Source organism: Dermacentor variabilis, unplaced genomic scaffold (genome assembly GCF_050947875.1).
Source record: "Dermacentor variabilis isolate Ectoservices unplaced genomic scaffold, ASM5094787v1 scaffold_19, whole genome shotgun sequence".
In the NCBI taxonomy this organism is placed as follows: domain Eukaryota; kingdom Metazoa; phylum Arthropoda; class Arachnida; order Ixodida; family Ixodidae; genus Dermacentor; species Dermacentor variabilis.
Window position 1 is genome coordinate 1,483,487 of NW_027460357.1, and position 25,154 is coordinate 1,508,640.

The 25,154-nt window shown below is 47.7% G+C and overlaps 1 protein-coding gene across 4 annotated transcripts in view; it reads left to right on the forward strand.

The window, feature by feature from the left end:
• The window catches only part of LOC142568471 (solute carrier family 53 member 1), a 345,150-nt gene that overhangs the window by 164,736 nt on the left and 155,260 nt on the right, over window positions 1-25,154 (forward strand). For all 4 annotated transcript variants that reach the window (XM_075678397.1, XM_075678395.1, XM_075678398.1 and 1 more), the window contains exons 8-9: window positions 4,824-5,011; window positions 17,603-17,930. In XM_075678397.1, coding sequence (XP_075534512.1) covers window positions 4,824-5,011; window positions 17,603-17,930 — 516 coding nt within the window. The remainder of the gene's footprint in view (window positions 1-4,823; window positions 5,012-17,602; window positions 17,931-25,154) is intronic.

The window sequence follows — 25,154 nt, forward strand, 5'->3', positions numbered from 1 at the left end:
ATGTTCTACACAGGAGCTGAGGGACGAGGCGGACTACCGGCAAGGCGGAAACCAAAATGATGTTTTTCCCTACTCCCCAAAGCCCCTTATACATACAAGGTCATTTCAGATTGTAGCGTCACCTTATATACACAGGTGGCGACCTCTACAGTGGGCTCGAGGAGTTGACCCTCGATGCCCTTATTTGTGCAGTTCGAGGTGCCGACGCGCTAAATGCCTAGTCGCGGGCTCGAGGAGTCGACCCTCGATGCGCTTATTCGCGCAGTCCGAGGTACCGACGCGCGAAATGCCTAGTCGCGGGGTCGAGGAGTCGACACTCGATGCGCTTATTCGCGCAGTTGGAGGCGCCGATGCACAAAATGCCTAGGTGAGGGTCCAAGAAGTTCGCGCGCGATGTGCATGATCACTGAGTCGGAGACTCCCTATGCGCAAAATGTTTAGCCGCGTGTCCGAGGATTGCGTGTGCGATGTGCTCCGTCATGAATTCCGAAACACCGAGTGCTGAAAGGCCTAGCTGTATGTCCAAGGACTACGCGCGTGAATCTTTGTCGCAAAGTCTGCGTCGCCGATGCTCGGAATGCTTAGCCGCGAGTCTGAAACGTCCACAAGCGTAAGGATCGGTCACGCTACTGCGAGGTCCACGTAGCACCCATTTTGACACGTTGAGGTTACGGCGAGTGGAGACGTCCAAACTTGCGAGGTGCAAAGAGCCGAGCAGACGACGCGAGTGCCGGACCAATGGCGAACCGCGCTGGAGTCACGTGGCGGGTGCGGCCAATCGCAGACTCTGGCACGACCTTCAATCATTTGCTTTTTGTGCACTTGTTTCTGTTCACTGAAGTGGCAGATTTGAAGATGGAGAAATGCACTTTCCAACGAGACCAAGATGGCGGCGCTCGATCGCGTTGTTCCGGAGATATTGTGGCTTGAAAAACGCTGTTCTTTCTTGATTTCCGTGAGATTTGTCGCCACCTTGGCTGATAAAACGATTTTTTTTTAGAGCACTTCTATGTGGTTTACAGTGATGATATTTGTGTATCAGATAGAGAAAGGGTTATGGAAACTGAAAATGTGATTTTCAAAAAAATTGATTTTTTGGCAATTTTTCGCAATGTGAAACCCGCGTTCCCCCCTTAATGGGCTAATGTGTTGCATTCATCCTCTGCATTGATCCCCCTATGCTTGTACCGAATGTGTATTATATTTCGCGTACCGACCCATCCACTAGCCTGCGGCTATTGGTTCCAACAGCCTTTTGCGTATGCACTGTAGCACCTATGATGATAATAAAGAAAGTTTACTGGAATGGAAAGGGAACGGGACAAAGAGCATTAAAGAAAGGCATGACATATGTTGATGCTTGTGTAGCACCAGACAATGAATACTGTACCGGATTAAGAAAAAGAAGTAGCGGGTAATTGCTTGCTTAGAAGACCGATAAGCATCCAGTGCGATGCAACTTGGGAAATAATAATATTGAAGCTTCGAAGACTTTAGAAGAAAAGAAAAAGAACACTGAATCATCGTGACGGCACAACACAAGTCTGCGTGTATATGTCGAAGTCCCTAGCAACGAAATTATTTTTGAGCAGCTCTGATAGTGTACATGTAACAATGGTTGTGTGCGTACGGTCACAAATGCTCATGTACTGCGGCATAAAGCTCGCGGCACGTTGCGAAAATGCTCTGGCAGCGAAAGCGAAACCTTGTGCGCGGACATGCATGCAGACGCGCAGTCGGTCACCGCGAACCCGTGCGATCGCTGTATTGAAGCTTCATTCTGTAATGCTCCATTTGGCTATACAGACGGCCCACCATAAGAACATATTTCACATAGTTTTCTCTCAGCGATTGCTACGTTCAACACATGAAACCGGTTCGGGGGTATCGATTGCGGCGACCGCGCGCAGTGTCCCTGCTTACCGTACGTAGTAGGTAAAGAGATAGCTTCTGTAAACCATTCTGTGCCTTCTGTTTGTCCAAGATTATTATTTTAATGGTAAGATGATTCTGTCATTTCGAGAGTACTTGCAAAAATGTCCAGGAGAGCTCCCGCTTAGTATGTTTATTTAGCGCTGGTAGCCAAACCTATGCGGAGCGCGCCGCATTATCCCTCAGACTACGCAAGTGAGGCGCTTTCAACAAATGCCGACTCCGTAAGTCCTCGCCCCCAATACCGACGTCATTAGTGACGGCCCCGTTGCTACAGTGTTGTTGTTAAAGTGACGGGCCCCGTCATTGTAGTCACTACCGAATAATCACATTTTCAGTTTCTGTAACTCTTTTTCTATCTGATTTCGAAATATCATCGCTATAAACCATGTAGAAGTGCTCTAAAAAATTTGTTTTATTAGCCAAGGTGGCGAAAAATTTCGCGGAAATCAAGAAAGAGCAGCGTTTTGCAAGCCACAATATCTCTGGAACGGCACAACCGAGCGCCGTCATCTTGGTCTCGTTAGAAAGCGCATTTCTCCGTCTTTAAATTTGCCGCTTCAGCTATCTCCTCTATACAGAAACAAGCACACAAAAATCAAATGATTGAAGGTCGTGCTGGAGTCCGTGGTTGGCCGCATCCGCCACGTGACTCCAGCACGGTTCGTCATTGGTCCGGCACTTGCAGTGTTTGCTCGGCTCTTTGCACCTCACGAGCCTGGAAATCTCCACTCGCCATAATCTCGATGTGTCAAAACGGGCGCCACGCAGACATCGCAGTAGCGTGGCTGATCCCTATGTTTGTGGACATCTCAGACCCGCGGCTAAGCATTCCGAGCATCAGCGACATGGACTTTGTGACCAAGATTCGCGCGCGGAATCCTCGGACATGCAGCTAGGCCTTTCAGCAATCGGTGTTTCAGAATTCGTGACCAAGCACATCGCGCGCAGACATCTCGGACTCTCACCTAAGCAATTTGTGCATCGGCACCTCCGACTGCATGACAAGTGCATAGAGTGTCGACTCATCGGGCTCGCATGTAGGCATGTCGCACGTGGGCACCTTGGACTATGTGAATAAGCGCATAGAGTGTCAACTCCTCGAGCCCGCGTCTAGGCATTTCGCGCATCGGCACCTCGGACTGCACGAATAAGCACATCAAGTGTCAACTCCTTGTATCTGTGGGTAGGTATTCCACGCGTTGGCACCTTGGACCTGCTACCAAACAAATTGTACGTTCACTCTATTATCATACTGTCATGATAGCTCATAATGATATCATACCACCCCTTCATAAAGAGAACCTCATCATGAGCTACGTTCACTAGGCCCCTTGGGCTGGCACAGACGCCTGGCTGCAGAAGTGATCGAGGCATCATACAAAAGTACAATTCTGGAAAGCACTTAGCAGCTGCATATCTATCTTTGGCTCTCTGATCCTAAGTTCCACAGCCATTGTCCGGTGAAAATGACTTGGAAGGCTACTGACACTCAGTGCCTTCATTCAGTAACATGGTAAATTCTACCAAAGGAAAAAAATGCCTCACCGATTGTACTGGACACTGCTATCAATCAGACAGCCTGCTGGTACAACACTGGAACTATATTCATGCCCACACAGAGTTCTGCACCTCGGTTTGAAACCCAGGCACCATACTCTTTGTAGAGTAGCAGCCAAGAATGCCATACAAAAGAAAAGGGGGGGGGGATGAAGGCACACCAGACCAGAGGCCACATGTACTGGAAGCCCTACATCACAAATCACCCGAAAGACTACAAATTTGGTGCCTTTTAGAGAACTGAAGAGAAGGTGAAACTTTGAGAGCCGTTTTCTCAAAACTGTTTTTCTGCCTTTCTGCTCAGTTTCTGGAGCTGATTTCTTTGTTGCCATTTAACATATTTTGACCCCGGTTTTTTTTCATGTTCCTTGGGCTGCAATGCACGTCGTGACATTCTCGCTTTCTTATCTTGGCCTTTTGTAAGTTTACGATACGGCTATTCATCTACCCTGAAAGTGTGCTTGATGTGAAGATCACATAAAATATGGCACTCCAAAAAACTTGTGTTGCGAAAAAAAGAAAGCAAGAATGTCACGACCTTCAGCGCGCATTTAGCTATGCAGTCAATACTTAAAAAGCCTTCTATCACGTTTTTTTAAGTTCCCGAGGCTCTCCAGAAAGCTCGAGGGAGAAAAATCCTCCTCAATAAAATTTAATAAAATGGTCTCAAGAGATCGCTCTGAAACTTTTATGGAAGCATCAGGGATAAACAGTTGTGCCAATTTTCATAAAAATCCATGAAGAAATAAGAAAGTTCATTTTCAAAGCCGCGTCCCCCCTTAAAGCTATTGCGTTAAAAAGTACTCGTAACTCAACACTGGCGGTAGATGTGCCTTCTCTTTGTGGGCAGTTTTGCTGATTTGTTCTGGCTGCAAGCTTGGTTCAAGGTTGCTGGTCATAAGTGTTGCCAAGACAGTCCTCTCACTTTCCTTTGTGCTGGATATATTGTCGCAAGCAGTGTGTAAGCTAGTCACAGGGCCGTGCTAGATGAAAGTGTTGCAGTGAGAAAGAGCTTGGAACAAGGGAGTGTGTGACAAAGCAAGCTTATACTGAGAGATACATTACTGTTTTTTCTGAGTTAATGAAGAAAAAAAGAAGCATCTTGGGGTGTGCATAAAGCACATTAGCCTCGTATTGAAGCACTTTCTCAATGCAACACCTCATCTAGCATAACCTCGTTGCTTACGCACTACCAACGTAGGTGGCACTATAACTAATGCTTGTTGTGTTGTCTGTTTTGTGTACTGTCAGAAGATGCCAATTAACCTAACTACTTAAGCATGCACCAACTGGCCCTATTGAGTGCCCCATTATTCCTCTTTGTGCCCCAGGTGTGTTTAGCCAGACGCGGGACGACTGGCGCATCGTGTTTCGCCTCTACCGGGGCACACTGCTTATCATCCTGTTTATGTTCCTCATTGGAGTCAATGTGTATGGCTGGCGGACATCTGGTGTCAACCATGTGCTGATTTTTGAGCTCGACCCCCGGAACCATCTTTCTGAACAGCATCTCATGGAGGTGAGCACAAAAATAACCTCTGTGGTCACAAACATGATGCTGTATGATGTGGCATGCAAAGCCCCTGCATGGTGGCCCTCTCAAGTGCTCCTTGCCATTGACTGCCCAAGTGTTGCGGTTCTGGTGTCATTTTACGGCAAGTGCAGTTTAATAAAGAGGAACCTTGTAATAACAAAGTTGCATCCAACAAGGAAATATCTTCGTTATATATGATATCCATTATAAGCTTACACTCTGATACAGGTAACACCCGTTATAACAAATCCACATACAACGTGGTTTTGGATATAACAGACCATTCTTTACAGTTGGTTTTATCTGCCGATATTATTCTTGTAACAAATTCCTCTTTTAACCGATAATCAGCTACAAATTTAGGGCAAATTTCGTCTGGTTGTGCACATGCAGTAGAACCTCGGTGATGCAATCCTGTTACGTACAATTTTCCGGCACCAACATTCGCTATCGAGAACACCAAAAATGACCCACTATAGTTGCGCTTCTTTTTTACCAGTTCATACGTTCCCAGAAAAGTCTTTTGGCACCAGCACATCACCAAACTGTGATTGTATGATAAGTTCTCCTGTTACTAGACCACGTGTAAACAAGAAAAAGTGTGAGGCATGCGCGATCAGAAACAGTAGCCACCTGCCACTGCAGCTTCGCTCCAATACTCATTCACCGGTCTCGCGTATGAATGCCGGCACATACTCAGTTTCCTATTCCAGTACCAGCAGATCTTTTCCCACCTTGTCATGCGCCACATTCACAGCTATCGCCGCCAACCCTATTGCAATAAGCATCTTCACCTATCTGTTTCACAGTGCATGGGGCGTAGCGCCGCTGGAAGCTTACTGCATGCTTTTCATAGATGACAACCCAAACTCGCTGCTGTTCTCTGCTGCAGGCGATGCGAAGTGAGCGTCGTGTTTTGCTGTGGCAGCATCATAGGCATTGTATTCTGGCATCGCCCACTAGTTCAATTTCATTTCGGTTTTCCGTCACCATCTTAAAAACACTACACCATAGGAAAGCGACAATGTGGATCTTGGGTTGCCAGGGCCCCACCAGCTCGACGTCAAGTAGGCACATCAAAACTTCCTGCCAAAATACCCCACTCAGAAGCCTTCTGACCCAGACTGAGTTTGAGGTAAGCAAACGTAAGCTTGCCAAAGCTGCAATAAGACTGTGGCGTGTAAAATTAGTGACGACGATGAGCCACAATAAACAGGAGTATATTTTTTACTGAGTAGAAGGTCCTAGCTGACGATCATTCTTCAGCAGATAAATCTTCCGGTGACTTCATGCCGACCGCTCATGATCTGAGCCACGGGCCTGCTTTGCTTCACTTCCTAGGCCTGTCCCTAGCCAACCACCATTCTCATCTTTCTCGACGTTGATGCTGCTACAGGAGGCCTCTCCTCTAGTGATGGAGCTGTGCGGGTAGCTGGAACGATACTTTGAGGAGTTTAGGTTGGGGTGTTGGCAGTTGAAGTGCGCTTGATGACTGGCGAGGACCAACTGGCTCTGGGCTAATTGGTTTATCCGGTGACTGTAGGAGTGGGTCCTCAACCAAGGCAACTTTGAGGCAATCGATACAGATATTCTCCTGTCAGCCGTTTAAGTCCACGATGAAATGTTTGTTGGCACAATGAATGACACGGTATGGACCGTGGTAAGGGCGTTGCAGGAGCTTTCGTATGGAGTCATGGCAGACGAAAACATAAGAGGACGTCGCCAGCTCTTTGGGAATATGCGATGTGGTACGGTGCTGGCAGTGTGGTGTTCAGAAGCATGAAGTGTGCGGAATGAAGCTCGCAGCTTGTTGATGTAGTTGGTGGGGTCAGGGCACAGCGATGAAATGGTAGGGTGGAAGAACTCCCCTGGAAGGCATAGTGGTGCTAAAAAAATCACCTCGGCAGGCATACAGCGCAGACCCTGCTTCAGTGCAGCCCAAAGACTCGCCATAACCAGTGGAAGTGATGTGGACCAGTGAATGGCGTCAGGCTGCACTCTGTGCCAGATCTTGATAGAGTGGTGAAAACGTTCAATAAGACCATTGGTGATGGGGTGATATGCCGTGGTGTGTATGCGAGAAGTGCCTAGGAGGGTCAGCAGGTTAATGGATAAAGAGCTGATTCAAGCTGGTGTCCTCTATCGGTTTTAATAGTAGCTGGTACGCCGTATCTCGAAATCCAGTCCAAGACGAACGTGTATGCAATGGTTTCAGTATGGATGTCGGGTAGAGAGAAAGCTTCTGGTCATCGGGTAAAGCTATGTATGCTGGTCATGAGGTAGGTGTACCCGTTTGATGGCGGCCATGGCCCCAAAATATCAATGGATACTTTGTCAAATCGTTCAGATGGTGGAGTAAACAAGCCGATAGGTGCCCTTGTGTGTTGGTGAGCCTTCGATTGTTGGCATACCGGACAGCTACCCAGGCACGTACAGGCGCGGCCACTGTTAGAGGTAACACGGAGCAGCTGGCGCCTACTAGAAACCTAGTAGATTTCGCCCGCACTTTGGAGTACACAAACCCTGTAGCAATGGTACATCAACAGGTAGTATTCTAAATCAGTTATCAAAGCACGCAGGCATGCTGTACACCTAAAATTTTAACTGCGCATTTTACTTCTAAAAGGTCCCTTTTGTCACAGAGGGTCGATTTCAGAATTCGTATGCTAAGGAAGTAAAAGATCACGCGACAAACAAGGCTTATTTATAAATCTATTCTTCAGATTTATTATATGGTAAATACAAAGAAGCCCAGACCACGGCTGCAAATGAAGCTTAGATGAAGGTCTCTTTCCTTTCAAGCACAATGGCTACAGTCTTTTGTACCAGAGCGCGTGTGGCAAAGTGGGAGGAGCCGTAGCAGACGACGCGCAGCTAACTCCGCTTCTCGTGCTGATTGCGCTTGCGCCGCAATACTTCTCGTGGTGCCTGCTTGGTGGTCCGAGGAGCGCGGCTATGCGCGCCGTATTACCTCTAACAGTGGCCGTGCCTGTACATCCTTGTTGTTGCCCAGCCAGATAAAACATTGTTACCAGATATTGTGTGGCCCGGATACCAGGGTGGGATTGTTTATGAAGTGTATCAAAAACAGTACGCCCAAAATTGAGTGGAACAACTGGACGTGGGGTGTATGTGGATACATCACAAAGAATAGGGACGGCGCAAGGTGGGAAGCGGACATCATACATATGTAAGGCACCAGCATTTCCATGATGCGCAATCGCCTCTGTGTCTCTTGTTGCTGGGCAGCAAGTGCGGAGAAGTCGATGCTAACAGGGTTGTTGTCCGTTGTGATAGGAGAGGCACAGTGCGAGAGCATGTCTGCTGCGGCATTGTCCTTTTCATGCATGTGCCATACGTACGTCATGAATTCTACGATGAAGGCGAGATGGCGTTTTTCCCATGGTGAAAATTTGGTAAAATTCGACCGGACGACGAAGGTCAAAGGTCTGCGGTCTGTCTTATTGTGGAACTATCGACCCTCCAGGAAGTGTCTGAAGTGATGCACAGCCATGTACATTCTGAGGAGTTCTCTTCCGAATGTGCTGTAGCAGGTCTCCATGGATGAGAGCTTCTGAAAAAAGAAGGCAAGTGGCTGCCAAACATTATCTGCGAACTGTTGAAGCACTGCTCCCACTGCAGCATCGGACGCATCGGTCATAAGGCAAAGTGGGGCTCCTTGTCTCGGATGAACGAGAAGGGTTGCCTGAGACAGCTCGGTCTTCATGGTATCAAAAGTGGTTAGTGCTTCTGGGGACCAGGTTAGTTTAGTTGTTTTGGATTTGTTGCCTTGGTGCATGTCTGTCAGGGGCCGGAGAAAAGTGGCACAGTGAGAGATGAAGTGGTTGTAGAAATTCACGAGGCCAAGAAACTGGCGCAGTTTGCAGATGGAAGACGGCTGAGGAAAATCTTGTATGGCCTGGAGCGGCAAGGAACGGATGCCATCCTTCTCGACATGGTGATCGACAAGGAGTCCAACTCGAGCGCGTCGAATTTGCACTTCGCCCTATTGTTAATAAGGCCATATTCGGTGAGGTGTTGAAAAAGTTGGCCCAGATGTTGGATGTGTTCTGCATTGCGACTAAAGACAAGCAAATCGTCTATGTATGGGAAACAGAAAGGCAATCCTCTTGTTACTGTGTCAATGAGTCGTTGAAAAGTTTGAAGTCGAGAGTGGCGGAAGCCTGTCTAATCGGGATGATGCATACTTAAAAGGAAGAGGTCCGGACACCGACCAAAATAGTTTAAAATAGATATTTGTGTTTCAGCTCCCCCATGGGAGCCTTGTTCACAAAGAAACAAGTGGCAGAGCTGGTGCCCCTTTTATGTGCGACTCAAAACATGACTACGGCATCTGGCATACATGGGTGGCAGATTGCCTTCGTTGTGATTAAGAGTGTGTGCCGTGATTTTGATGATTAGGGACTCAAGATAAAGACACGAAAAATTATTTCGTTCCTTGGCAATCACGCGAGATTACTCCTGTTAATCGTATGTGACATGGTAGCACAGTGTTCGGCCCAGGCATTCAATGCAACATGTCGTTTCTGGACGTCATTCCTATGCTGCTTAAGTCTTGTTTTGACATCTGTTTCTCCGATGTAGACATACGGACAGTCCGCACACGGAATGACATAACCACGGCTGGGAACTTTTCCCAACGGTCTTTCACATGCACGAGCTCGTGTCTAAGTTTCCGGGAGGGCATGTGCGCAGCCTGCACGTCATATGTTTGCTGGGCCGAAATTGCATTCATGCACTGGGCGTTTGTCTGCCAGAGTACCAGGAAGCCAGCCTGCATGTGGTCAAAAACGTCCCCAGCCTCCTGACCGAGTTCAAGTCCCTGTTCCAGCCAGGGGTGGGCACATTCGCCGGCACGACGGCTGGCATCTATTACCCGAGGGAGCCCGGCCACGTTTTTTCAAGCCTCGCCCACTGCCGTTCGCCCTGAAGGACGGGGTCACCCAGGAGCTGCAACGGTTAGAGCGAGAGGGCATCCTGGTGCCCATCAAGACGTCTGAATGGGCTGCTCCCATCGTACCAGCCCTCAAGCGAGACGGCAGTGTCAGGATCTGCGGGGATTTCAAGGTTACCATCAACCCCGTCGCTACCGTCGAGAAGTACTCGTTGCCCCGGATTGAAGATCTCTGGTGAGCGTTGTCCGGGGGACAGAAGTTTACCAAGCTCAACGTCAGAGATGCTTACCAGCAGCTGGTGCTCCAGGATGCCTCCCGGAAGTATGTCACAATGTCGACAACTTTGGGGCTCTTCCAGTACATGAGCTTATGTTTGGCGTGGCCTCAGCCCCAGCCATATTTCAAAGGGAGATGGACAACCTCTTCAGGGGCATGAGGCACGTGGTGGTGTACTTGGATGACATTCTTGTGACTGGCAGCGATGACGGGGACCACCTACAAAACCTGCACAACGTCCTGGCACCACTGCAGGACGCCGGCCGCAAGCTCAAGCTGGAAAAGTGCATTTTCCTGCCCCCAGTGTTGAGTACTTGGGACATGTCATTTCCCAGGCTGGCCTAGCCCTGGCTCCCCGCAAAGTTGATGCCGTGCTCAAGGCGGCTAATGCCCAGAACAAGGAGCTTCAGAGCTACCTCGGCCTCATCAACCTTACAGGAGTTTCCTTCCAAACCTGTCGGAGAATCTACATCTTCTGCTTCGAGATGGTCAGCATTGGGTCTGGAAGAAGGAGCAGGACTGGGCCTTCCAGCACAGCAAGGAGCTAATCACCAAGGCTCCAGTGCTGGTACACTTCGATCCTGCCAAGCCTGTCGTCCTGACCGTAGATGCGTCGCCGTACGGCGTGGGAGCTGTCTTGGCACACTGGGACAAGGATGGCCAGGAATGCCCTGTGTCGTCTGCTTCTCGTCGGCTTCATGCTGCAGAGCAACGTTTCAGCCAGCTGGACAAGGAAGGTTTGGCCCTCGTGTTCGATGTCGAACGCTTCCACCAGTATCTGTGGGGCCGGAAGTTCGAGGCAGTCACGGACCACAAGCCGCTGTGGGAGCTGCTAGAGCCTGACAAGGCAGAGTTCCTATGCAGGCATCACCTCGAGTGGTACGCTGGGCCTTGAGGCTGGCAGCTTACAATTAGCAGCTGGTTTACCGTCCGATAAAGGACCTGGGACCTGCTGATGCCCTGAGCCACCTGCCCCTGCCAGAGGTGCCCAATGCTGTTCCAAAACCTGCTGAAGTGTTCATGCTGGAGCACGCGTACCCGGCGGTGCTCTCCAGATCTGCGGTATCTCAAGCGACCAGCCGGGGCCCAGTCCTGTCTCAGGTGGTCAAGGCGGTGTCCCGTGGGGAGGAATTGGTTTAGCAGGCCTATAGCCACAAGGCCGCCGAGCTGAGCTTGCAGCAGGGCTGCCTACTGTGGGATTCCAGAGTCATCATCATCATCATCATCAGCCTGGTTACGCCCATTGCAGGGCAAAGGCCTCTCCCATACTTCTCCAACAACCCCGGTCGTGTACTAATTGTGGCCATGCCGTGCCTGCAAACTTCTTAATCTCATCCGCCCACCTAACTTTCTGCCGCCCCCTGCTGCGCTTCCCTTCCCTTGGGATCCAGTCCGTAACCCTTAATGACCATCGGTTATCTTCCCTCCTCATTACATGTCCTGCCCATGCCCATTTCTTTTTCTTGATTTCAACTAAGATGTCATTAACTCGCGTTTGTTCCCTCACCCAATCTGCTCTTTTCTTATCCCTTAACGTTACACCTATCATTCTTCTTTCCATAGCTCGTTGCGTCGTCCTCAATTTGAGTAGAACCCTTTTCGTAAGCCTCCAGGTTTCTGCCCCGTAGGTGAGTACTGGTCAGACACAGCTATTATACACTTTTCTCTTGAGGGATAATGGCAACCTGCTGTTCATGATCTGAGAATGCCTGCAAAACGCACCCCAGCCCATTCTTATTCTTCTGATTATTTCCGTCTCATGATCCGGATCCGCCGTCACTACCTGCCCTAAGTAGATGTATTCCCTTACCACTTCCAGTGCCTCGCTACCTATTGTAAATTGCTGTTATCTTCCGAGACTGTTGAACATTACTTTAGTTTCCTGCAGATTAATTTTTAGACCCACTCTGCTGCTTTGCCTCTCCAGGTCAGTGAGCATTCATTGCAATTGGTCCCCTGAGTTACTAAGCAAGGCAATATCATCAGCGAATCGCAAGTTACTAAGGTATTCTCCATTAACTTTTATCCCCAATTCTTCCCAATCCAGGTCTCTGAATACCTGCTGTAAACACGCTGTGAATAGCATTGGAGAGATCGTATCTCCCTGCCTGACGCCTTTCTTTATTGGGATTTTGTTGCTTTCTTTATGGAGGACTACGGTGGCTGTGGAGCCGCTATAGATATCTTTCAGTGTTTTTACATACTGCTCGTCTACACCCTGATTCCGTAATGCCTCCATGACTGCTGAGGTTTCGACAGAATCAAACGCTTTCTCGTAATCAATGAAAGCTATATATAAGGGTTGGTTATATTCCCCACATTTCTCTATCACCTGATTGATAGTGTGAATATGATCTATTGTTGAGTAGCCTTTACGTAATCCTGCCTGGTCCTTTGCTTGACAGAAGTCTAAGGTGTTCCTGATTCTATTTGCGATTACCTTAGTAAATAGTTTGTAGGCAACGGACAGTAAGCTGATCGGTCTATAATTTTTCAAGTCTTTGGCGTCCCCTTTCTTATGGATTAGGATTATGTTAGCGTTCTTCCAAGATTCCGGTACGCTCGAGGTCATGAGGCATTGCGTATACAGGGTGGCCAGTTTCTCTAGAACAATCTGTCCACCATCCTTCAACAAATCTGCTGTTACCTGATCCTCCCCAGCTGCCTTCCCCCTTTGCATATCTCCCAAGGCTTTCTTTACTTCTTCCGGCGTTACCTGTGGGATTTCGCATTCCTCTAGACTATTTTCTCTTACATTATCGTCGTGGGTGCCACTGGTACTGTATAAATCTCTATAGAACTCCTCAGCCACTTGAACTATCTCATCCATATTAGTGATGATATTGCCGGCTTTGTCTCTTAACGCATACATCTGATTCTTGCCAATTCCTAGTTTCTTCTTCACTGTTTTTAGGCTTCCTCCGTTCCTGAGAGCATGTTCAATTCCATCCATATTATACTTCCTTATGTCAGCTGTCTTGCGCTTGTTGATTAACTTCGAAAGTTCTGCCAGTTCTATTCTAGCTGCAGGGTTAGATGCTTTCATACATTGTCGTTTCTTTATCAGATCTTTAGTCTCCTGCGATAGTTTGCTGGTATCCTGCCTAACGGAGTTACCACCGACTTCCATTGCACACTCCTTAATGATGCCCACAAGATTGTCGTTCATTGCTTCAACACTAAGGTCCTCTTCCTGAGTTAAAGCCGAATACCTGTTCTGTAGCTTGATCTGGAATTCCTCTATTTTCCCTCTTACCGCTAACTCATTAATCGGCTTCTTATGTACCAGTTTCTTCCGTTCCCTCCTCAGGTCTAGGCTAATTCGAGTTCTTACCATCCTGTGGTCACTGCAGCGCACCTTGCCGAGCACGTCCACATCTTGTATGATGCCAGGGTTAGCGCAGAGTATGAAGTCTGTTTCATTTCTAGTCTCGCCGTTCGGGCTCCTCCAGGTCCACTTTCGGCTATCCCGCTTGCGGAAGAAGGTATTCATTATCCTCATATTATTCTGTTCCGCAAACTCTACTAATAACTCTCCCCTGCTATTCCTAGTGCCTATGCCATATTCCCCCACTGCCTTGTCTCCAGCCTGCTTCTTGCCTACCTTGGCATTAAAGTCGCCCATTAGTATAGTGTATTTAGTTTTCACTCTACCCATCGCCGATTCCACGTCTTCATAAAAGCTTTCGACTTCCTGGTCATCATGACTGGATGTAGGGGCGTAGACCTGTACAATCTTCATTTTGTACCGCTTATTAAGTTTCACAACAAGACCTGCCACCCTCTCGTTAATGCTATAGAATTCCTGTATGTTACCAGCTATATTCTTATTAATCAGGAATCCGACTCCTAGTTCTCTTCTCTCCGCTAAGCCCCGGTAGCACAGGACGTGCCCACTTTTTAGCACTGTATATGCTTCTTTTGGCCTCCTAACTTCACTGAGCCCTATTATATCCCATTTACTGCCCTCTAATTCCTCCAATAGCACTGCTAGACTCGCCTCACTAGATAACATTCTAGCGTTAAACGTTGCCAGGTTCATATTTCAATGGCGGCCTATCCGGAGCAAGTGATTCTTAGCACCCTCTGCTGCGTCGCAGGTCTGACCGCCGCCGTGGTCAGTTGCTTCGCAGCTGCTGGGGACTGAGGGTTTGATTGTTGTGTTCATATAGGAGGTTGTGGCCAAGTACTGCACCAGGGTGGCCAATCCTGCTCTGGTGAGGGAGTGCGTTACCGGTTCTGGTCACCGGCATCAGGCCACACTCCAGGCCTGTTTGTGCAATTTTATCAACACGCAGATTTTTTTTTAATCCGGTGGAAAATTGCCGGCACCGGGATTCGAACCACGGACCTCTTGCACGCGAGGCGTGTGTTCTACCTCTACGCCACCCACTAAGTCTCCGGTCCAGGGTCCTGCAGTTGCTGCACCTGGGTCATTTTGGCGTAGAAAAGACCAAGATGGTGGCCCGGTCCCATGTTTGGTAGTCTGGCCTGGACCAGAACATTGCTCACATGGTGTAGAGCTGCCAAATCTGCCAGGAGCATCAGCGGGCCTCACGTCATGTGGAAATCACCCCCTGGCCATTCCCACAGAGACCCTGATCCCGCCTGCATGTGGATTTTGGGGGGCCCTTCAAGGGCCATTACTTCCTGGTGGTGGTGGACTCCTTTTCAAAGTGGGTGGAGGTTCTTCCTGTCACTACTCCATCAGCAGGTGCGACCATTGCAGCGCTATGTCAAGTCTTTGCCGCCCAGGGGTTGCCGGCCGTCATCATGTCCAACAATGGTCCTGCTTTCGCCAGCGCAGAGTATCTGGCCTGACTGACGAAGAACTGAATCCACCAGGTGATGGTTCCGCCGTACCACCCTGCTTCAAACGTTGCAGCCGATTGGGTGGTGCAAACCATCAAGGACAAGCTTAAGAAGAGCCAGACTGGGTATTTCCGGACGCAGATTGCCCGGATACTGTTTCAGTACTGGACCACGCCCCACGATGTCACTGGCCGTGCACCCTGTGAGCTCCTGCTGGGTCGGATGGTCAAGACACCCTTGGACGTCATGCATCCGGACCTCCGATCCACCGTGCTCCTGAAGCAACTGAAGCAGAAGCTGGCTGCTGACCAAGGGTGTCGTCCTGGGTCTTTGCCGGAGTCGGGAGCTCCAGTTTTTGCCAGGAACTTTCGTCCTGGCCCACACTGGTCTGCCGGACAGGTGGTGTCTCCTGCCAGCGCCTCATTGCTGCACATCCACATGCCAGACAGGGCCACGTGGCACAGACACGCCGACCATGTTAGGCTTCGCCTCGGGACCTGGCCAGCACCCTCGACTGCCACTTCAGAGTTCCAGCCCGCAGGAGGACTAGCGCCCACCTCAGAGGCGGCAAGCGTCGCCAATGGTGCGGTGCCCATTGGGCTGGTATCAAGTCTGGCACTACTCATAAGGCCGACCACTGCGGACCACTGCGAGGCTGGCTCATGCAGCACCTGGCATTGCCACACCCGGCATTGCCACACCCGGCCTGTAAACACCGGTGCCCAGGAGGAGTACTCGATGGCGGAGGCCACCGGACCGTTACTCGCCTGAGTAGTAGGCATTGTCGACCCGGCTAGGATGTAAGCAAAGCCTTACGCTCTGAACTTGGACGTTTGTTTATTTTAGTTAACAAACAAACTGGGGGTAAGAGGGTGTAGCAAGCATGTGATGCCCCCTCGGGCATAATCTTGTTGGCCCGCCAGGCTTGGTAGGCAACATTGGTCACTGCACCAATAAACACCATGCACAGCTGCTCGGCGGTCAGTCATCGTTTATCACCACCACGCTGCGGAGCGTCTGTCTAACGGAGGGTGCCTCGAGCTCTCCCTTGTTCACGAACCTGGGCGGATCGTGACACATACTTTGCTGCAGCAATGCGTGCTGTAGTCCATTGCACGCAGCTGGAAGTTTCCTGGTGTTTCCAACACATTGTATGGCTAAAAAAACACCGTGGATAAAAAGATTATATGCAGATTTGATTGAACATTTGAAGAAGTTTGTGGTATTTAGTAGTTGTTTTGTGTAAAACTAGATTGCGTGCCTTGGCAGGATTAACCGCCACGTGTAACTACCGTATTTACTCACATAATGATCGCACTTGCGTAATGATCGCACCCCTGAATTTTGTCATCAACATTAGATTTTCTTTATTTCCCGTGTAATGATTGCAACTCCGAACTTGCCGCAGCGATATGTCATATGCCAAGTCCAGCTAATATTGGTCGCGCTTACCATCTGTCGAATACTACACAAACAACAAGACAAACCAAGCAGTCTGCACGCACCAAACATTCTTAAGTAGATGCCTCATTTCATTACTTTCATCACTTTCCGCACTTCCATGACTAAAAAAAGCTGTAACCAAACTTGCCTTTATTATGTGTAGGCTTTATAATGGTTGTGGTCAACAACAACCAAAAAGGCGCCTTTCGATTCTTCTCATCTGCACTCGTGGGCACGCAACAAATTGCGAGCAGCTACTATAGTAGCCATGTTTACACTGATATGTTAAAAGTGTACCCTATTCATACGCCGATGCTTGTAACACAGCTAAGATATTCACCCACTCTTAGCGGAAACGTGCCGTATTAGGATAGTAGTGAAGACAGATGCCGCAGTTTCCGCAGCATGCCGACCATGTGTTTCTATGTCACTGGCAGCTAAGCGTGCCCATCTGCTTATGTCCCCTCAAAGTGGACATGGCTACATTATTGCCGCAAACTTGCCGATACTAACAGTATTATCCATTACTGATACAGAAGAAACTGTTTCATTGCACATAATGTACTCACGAGAAAAAAAAAAATCGCATTCGATGCATTCGGCTTGCTCCTCCTGCCGCCATTTTTGTTTTGGTGTCCCGCAGCAAACGCGGGATGAAAAATTTTTCTTTTTGCGTTAAATTTAACACGCGTAATGATCGCACCCCTGATTTCGCGTTAATTTTGCTGACAAAAAAGTGCGATCATTATGCAAGTAAATACGGTATATATATAGATATATATATATATATATATATATATATCCATCGCGGACTATAAACGGCTTTCGTGTACTGGTGCTGGGGCTGTTCACTTCGCAATTCTCTGGCTCTACAATGTAGTCTGGCTGGGCATGGTGGTGGATACTACAAAGTTAAATATCAAATTCTCAAGTAAAATATTTAGATTGAAATGCATGTATTCAAGGAGCATATGAAACTTCTAATATTCATCAACCCTTAGTTGTAATGTTAATTTGTGTTCCGAATCATCAAAGGTTCCATGTTGTATAATGATTCACTAAGTACGGTGCAATGCAGGCTCGGCATAGATCGCCCATGCTACAAAATGTTGTTTGTGCGTTGTTGCAGATGGCAGCCATCTTTGGTGTCCTATGGGCGCTGAGCGTGCTGGCGTTCCTATACTCGGGCCCCCTGGCCATCCCCACGTATGCCAACCCTCTTGCCCTGCTTCTGCTCATGTTGGTGTTCCTGGTGAACCCGTTGCATACCATGAGGCACCAAGCGCGTTTCTGGCTGCTGCGGGTGCTGGGCCGCATCTTTGCAGCTCCCTTCTTCTACGTGGGCTTTGCGGACTTCTGGCTGGCCGACCAGCTCAACAGTCTAGTCCCTGTGTTCATTGATGCACAGTATTTCGTCTGCTTCTATGCCACAGATTTCCAGTGGATGGAGAACAGCGGTAAGGAACTCGTGCCTATGCGGTTGCGAACACAGCTTTTTGGACTTACCATATGAGAAAGTCTCTTCATAGAACCCCTTCTAGGATCGAGATGCAGTGATTGGCACAGAGCATGTCACCAATGGACAACAAAGGGGACTGTAAAGCACTGCTTTTCCAAGCACCAAAGGAACACAAATGAAAGTTAGATTATGGATGCGCAATGAGCAAAACCAAACGAACACATTTTCTAGTCATTTCAGGTGTTTAATTCTAAGAATTTTTTTAGCAGGCAGTATGATGGGGCATCAAAGCAATGTTTCATTTTGTTGTTTGTTGGCGACACGTTAGCCAATTAGCCAATTAACCTCTGCTTATTAGTACCCAATAGCCAGGGGCTTAGACGAGGGGGGGGGGAGCTTATGGGGCTTCAGCCCCCCCCCCCTGAAATTTTGTCGTGCTTTCCATACACCGCCGACCGAAACAACCCCCGGCACCAGAAATCATTCTGTATTTCGTCTCGAATGTCTTTTTGATGCTCAAAAAGACATTTCAGCGCGCACATTAGGTCTGTTCAATTCAGCCAAGTTTCACTGCACCTTCTGCACCTATTCACGGTGCACTGCACCTAGACCCTCAATTCCCCAAGGTGCAGCGGTGCACCCTGCACCCCTGTGCTCGATTGAACGGGGTGCAAGGCGAGGTGCCGCCGTGGTGCAGTGCACCCTTGAACCTTGCAGCAAGTGGGTGTAGCCCGGCACACCTTAACTGGCACCGCTTGCACCTTTTCGTTTGTGGTGCCGTGCACCTTTTTCTGAATCAAAGAAACCTATTGCGAACTCGGGCTGCATTGCGTGGCCACGGCCAGCCATGCACTGGGAGTCACATAACTCAAGGAGCCCCATCTGAGCACAAAGTTTCAAGGGCATTTTGATGGCGAGAGGGCTCATCACGGCATATCATAGAGGCCGCGGAATCTACAGAGGGCATGGATTTCAATTCTGAAACTTTATGGGTATAAAGTTCTGACAAACTTCTGATGCAAAAGATGCACTGACATTACTGAAGTCGTGCTTTAGATTTTCAATTCCAGAACTTTGTGCGTTTAATGTTGTTATAAACATTTGAAGCCAAAGGTGCATTGGCTTTTTTAAAGTTGTACTCGGAACATACAACAAGATAAGCCAAATTAACACACTATCTCACAAGTTGACAAAGCACTCAGCGAGGTCCGATGAGACGAAGCTTCTGATGGTTTACCGTATTTACTTGGATAATGATCGCACTCGCGTAATGATCGCACCCCTGAATTTTGTCGTCAAAATTCGATTTTCTCTTATTTCCTGTGTAATGATCGCACCCCGAACTTGCCGCAGTGATATGTCGTGTGCCAAGTGTAGCTAATATTGATTGCACTTACCATCTGTCGAATGCTACGCGAACGACTCTTAAGATAAACCAAGCGGTCTGTACGCACCAAACATTAAGTAGATGCCTCATTTCATTACTTTCATCACTTTCCGCACTTCCATGACTAAAAAAAAGCTGCAACCAAACTTGCCTTTATTATGTGTAGGCTTTATAATGGTTGTGGTCAACAACAACAAAAAAGGCGCCTTTCGATTCTTCTCATCTGCACTCGTGGGCACGCAACAAATCGTGAGCGGCAACGATAGTAGCCACGTTTACACACGTTAAAAGTGTACCCTAGTCATATGCCGACGCTTGTAACACAGCTAATATATGCACCCACCCTTAGCGGAAACGTGCCATATTAGGATAGTAGTGAAGACAGATGCCGCAGTTTCCGCAGCATGCCGGCCATGTGTTTCTATGTCACTGGCAGCTAAGCGCTCCCATCTGTTTCTGTCCCCACAAAGTGGACGTGGCTACGTTATTGCCGCAAACTTGCCGATATTAACAATATTATTCATTACTGATACAGAAGAAACTGTTTCAATGCACGTAATGTACTCACGAGAAGAAAAAAAAATCTCATTCGGCGCGTTTGGCTTGCTGTGCCGGCCACCATTTTTGTTTTGGTGTCCCGCAGCAAACGCAGGACGAAAAAAAAGGTTTTTTTCTTTTCGCAGGAAATTTAACCCGCATAGTGATCGCACCCCTGATTTTATGTCAATTTTTCTGACAAAAAAGTGCGATCATTATGCGAGTAAAGACTGTATTTGTGCCGTTATATCACAAAAAAAAAATATCGAATACTTTTTCCCCTCAGCCAAAGCATCCATGTCAAGACAATAAAGCCAGCAAAGGTAACGACATTCTTATTTTTTTTTTTACTTTTATTATATAAGGATATATTGTGGGGAGCCTCTTCAATTTTCTTGTTCTTGCTGCCCGCGAGCTGCCACAGCCAGCCAGAGCGCATGCGTTTTTCTCGTGTTGCCCCAACTACCGTGCGGCGCCTTTGGTGTGCGGTCGTTTTTCTCTGGCCAAGTGCATTTTCACCTGGCAAAGTTTTGGACAATTTGTGGCTAGCAGACGAGAGCAAGAAACAATGGTCGCTCGCTGCCATCACTGCATTGACTCGCCGGTGTAGGATACTGAGCAGTATGCGCATGGTTCTCTGTGGACCAAGCGTCTTACGTTTTCTTCTATATTCCTTCGGTAGCCACACTAGGTGCCCAAAGTAGGCATTCAGTTGTGGCCAACATGCTTTCCTTTGTGTTTCTTATTTCTGTGCCCCCGCCCCACAAAAGAAAAAAAGACATTGTTGCGGTGCCGCAAATTGTCGCATGGTGAAGGTTCGAGTTTGTTACTTCTTCTTTTGCGGAAGTAATGGGCCACGGGGCGCTTCAGTTGCTGAATACTCATATTTTATTATTGCGATAGCAATTATATGGACACTCCAGGCGCATTACTGCCGTCGCCCTGATGTTCTGTATAAAGTCCAAGGGCCATAACATTGTGACCGCACGCAGTGTGCTATATGTGCAAATGAAAGCGTGGTGCGGGGGTCATGAGTGAGCCGATGATGGTGCTGCAGTCTTGTGTGTGCAAGGGTGAAAAGCGGGGAGGAAACGCGCTACATCGAAGGGGGGGGGGGGGCGAGGGGAGAGTGGAGGGAGGGAGGGAGGGAGGGAAGGGGGGGGTGGCTGGCTGGCTGGCCTTAGAATTATGTGACTCTGTGATTGCGCAACATGTTTATTTCCCTTGTTTGATGTTTGACGCAAAGTAACTTTTTCTTAGATTCATAGATTTATTGGAGACTTATACGTATACAGTTGAACCCACTTATAACGATACCGGTTTTAGCAATATATTGGTTATAACAGTGAGAAGCTGCTGTACTGTCAACTTTTGTATCTTTCCTACGTTGAAGTAACCTGCTTATTACAATGCCCCAATGCCATGTTATTGGTTTTAACGATTAAGTTTGGCTGCTGGGTGTCTGAGCCGAAAGGTAGTGAAATGCGAAATCCTTGAAAAGAAAAATAGAAAACCAGAAATTCGAACCGCTGCATGATGGGCCGCTGCTCCAACAGCCGTCGCGCACTCATTTTCTAGCCATCTCCGCGTTTTTTTGCCGTTTATCAAACTGTATCTTCGCATTTCTAATGTACAAGGGCGAGTCAAATGAATGTGAGCCAACTAACCCCGCATGATAATGATTCTGTTCATTATCTGCAAGGCATGCTTGTAGCATGCAGGCATGTCTCATTTACAAAAGTGACCAGCAGGTGTGAGGATAAATGTTCTTAATTGCTATCATACACTGGGTTGAACATGGTTGCATGACATAATGGACGCTCCAAAAGTTTAACAGCGTAGTGTCGTGAGGTTTTTGACAGGTGAAGATGTTTCCAAAGAAAGAAAATAGTTTCTGTGTGGCTGCCATGTACGTTGAACATTTCAATTCATTTCATTGGCCACTGTGAAGCATTGGAGGAAACTGCTCAAAGAAGGACATGAAAGTTGCAAAGATGATCCAAGACCGGGCCGAAGCCACCGTGCAATCACCCCCAACACAATTGCAAAAGTTGATGAGCTGATTAGACAAGAACGGAGGATAAGCATCCATGTACCGGCAGAGCGTGTGAACATCAGTCACGGTTTGGTTCACACCATGATTCGTTAACATCTCGGTTATTGGCTGATGTGTGCGCAATGGATGCCCAAGATTTTGAACCACCACCAGACGCTGGAGAGGTTCGGTGCTGCTTTGACTAATCTGATCCGGTATCACAATGGGGGCAGCGACTTCTTGTCTGCAATTGTGACAGGGGACGAATCATAGTGCCATTACTGCAAGCCTGAAACACGACGGCAAAGCTTACAGTGGAAACATTTGATTTCACCACCCAAAAAAAAAGCAAAGGCTGTCATTTCTGCCGGAAAGGTGTTGTTGACTTTTCTTTTCGATCATCGGGGGTCATTATTGATTGAATTTGCTAAACCTGGAGAGGCTATCAATTGTTTCTGCTATTATGAAATACCGGATCGGCTGCGGGTCGCAATCAAGAACAAATGACGTGGGAATTTGACGAATGGGGTCATCTTGCTTCACGAAATTATAGTAACAACAGAGAGCACATATAAAAATCAGGAGTTCTGCAAAATGTATGAGGGTGAGTCAAATGAAAGTGAGCCAATTGGAATATATGACAAACGGGGTACTTTATTTAAAAGTAGTCTCCATGAGCATTTAGAGATTTATCCCACTAACGAGTCGCAAAATTCCCGTCTGTTGCGACTATAATTTCGGTGCAATTGCTCACAATACACCGCCGTTGACATCTGCTCCTGCGCAATACATCACAATACAAATCAATACAATACAAATCACAGCATCATTGAGATTTTTCCCTGGCCATTACATATGTACAAAAACTTAACGTTCTTGACTGATAAAGTTATTAACATATTTGTCCTCAACTTGTTCATTTCATGGCCTTTACATTTTTCGTATCAGCGGCATGCACTGCTCTGATGGTTTCGAACTGATATAGTAAAGTTCATGTGATATTTTCTTTACTTAATAAATGGACAAAAAACAGCGAAGCATTGATATCAATTATTTCGGGCACAATTTTTGAAACATACGAGTATATTCTTTTATGAAAAAATACATGCTTGTCTTGACAGTGCATAGCGTTCAAGAATTCGTTTGCAGCATCTTTGGCAATGGCAATGCAGTTATTATTTGTGTATTTGATCCCTCTACAAATTCTATAAGGAGGAGGCCGAGCTGCAATGTGAGCCCCCTCCAAACGAAATTTCTGGCTAACCACTGCCGGTAGCATATCCAGAGGAGAGTTTCAAAACTGGTATGCTTGAAGAACCCTACTAGCAAAGCCTCAAAGGGCTTGCCACTCCTGTGGCTTGTATAACTTTATTGCCAGAGCTGTCATGAAATGCAGATTTTTGGCACCCATTCCCTTTGAATGCATGCAGTCTGATAGAGTTGAGTGATATTAAAGCATAAGGTCTTGTGCATGTTGGTGTCAATATTGACAATTTTTCACCATGCCCAGAAAGGCCTGCAGTATGGCAACAACATGCGTGCATTGACAGCAACACTTGTTGCTGTTGGTAAGCAAAGGGCTAAGCACTACTTTTTGTACTACAATCGACTTCCATTACTTCAACCTTGACCTGATTGAATTATCTGGTGGGTAAATTTAACAAGATGTAGAAAAAAAATGTCATAACACACCACTGATTCATTTGGCAGTGTTTGCCCATTATAACACGCCCCCAAATTAAACCTGCGCCCACTTTCTATGTGTCCAAAGTATAAAACTAACATCAGGGTGTCTACCTACTGGGGAAACTGGGACAACTGGGAATTCTCAAGGATTTTGAATAGTCTGGGAAATACTCAGGGAAAACTCAGGGAATTTCTGCTTCTGACAGGGAAAATTAGCTATCATTTTATTGAAAGGGAACGAAAGTCACCCTAATGGTGGCTCGAGTAAAAGAGAGGGATCGTAATGAATTGCCTGACGCAGTGTCGTAGGCTGGAGGAGTTTCCAGTGTGCAGTGAATGACCGATTTTCCGGACGCCCGATATTTGGGACATGCCCGATTATGTGGACGGCTTCACAGCACCATCACATACCCCGTAGAGTCATGTACCCTGTAATGTATAAGAACATCTGAAATTTTGGACGCAAGAACCCTTTGCCGTCCGACTTTCCGGACTTGGCCATTGTCAGCGTGGGAAGGGCCATTGTCATGGGACACACTACGTACAGGGTCTGTCCTGAAAGTAATGTCAGTGAACTTATTGTGACGTGACTGTACGTCGGAGCATGGTCTAACCGGTTCAAAGTGGTAGTGCGGGAACACAGCTAAGCTGTACTCCGTCGCTCAGTGTGCTCCGAGCATCAGAGAGTGCAGGATGGGCCTGTCTGTGAGAGTTGTTTTTTATTCTTGTGCAAGGAAAAATACAGCGCTCGTTAGAACAAAGATCTGCGATCAAGTTTTGCGTGAAACTTGGCAAGACCGCTGTGGAAACTCTTACTATGCTCAAGACTGCTTACAAAGAACATGCCCTGTCAGATCGGCAAGTGTTTCGGTGGCACAAGGCCTTTTTGAAAGGCCGAGAAGAGGTCGACGACGAGGACCACGCCGGACAGCCATCCACGACCACCCCAGCTGACAATGTGACGCAAGTGAAGGAACTGTTGAACTCAGACCGACAGTTTAATGGCCGACATGTTAAACATTCAGAAAACTCAAGTTCATGAAATCTTTACAAATGATATCGGCATGCGCAAAAATGGTTCCAAAAGTGCTCAATGATAACCAAAAGTCACACCGCGTTGAAATGTGCCAAGAAAACCTCGACATGTGCAAACGTGATCGAAAACTTTTGGACAACGTCATTACAGGTGACGAGACTTGAGTATTTAAATATAACCCGGAGACCAAAAGGCAATCATCAGAGTGGCATACGCACTCATCCCCTTGCCAGAAGAAAGCCAGGATGAGCAAATCAAAGATCAAGATCATGCTCATCATTTTTTACATCCACGGACTGGTTCATCACAAGTTTGTAGAACCTGGAACCACTGTGAACTCCAAATTTTGTGTGGAAGTCCTCAAAAGACTGAAACACAGAGTTCAATGCATCCGGCCGGACATCGCAGACAACTGGAAGTTGCACCACGATAATGCAACGGCCCACAGTGCCTTCATCGTCACCGACTACCTGGTTAACGCAGGGGTGCCAACGATCCCCCAGCCCCCGTACAGCCCGGACTTGGCTCTCCCCGACTTTTT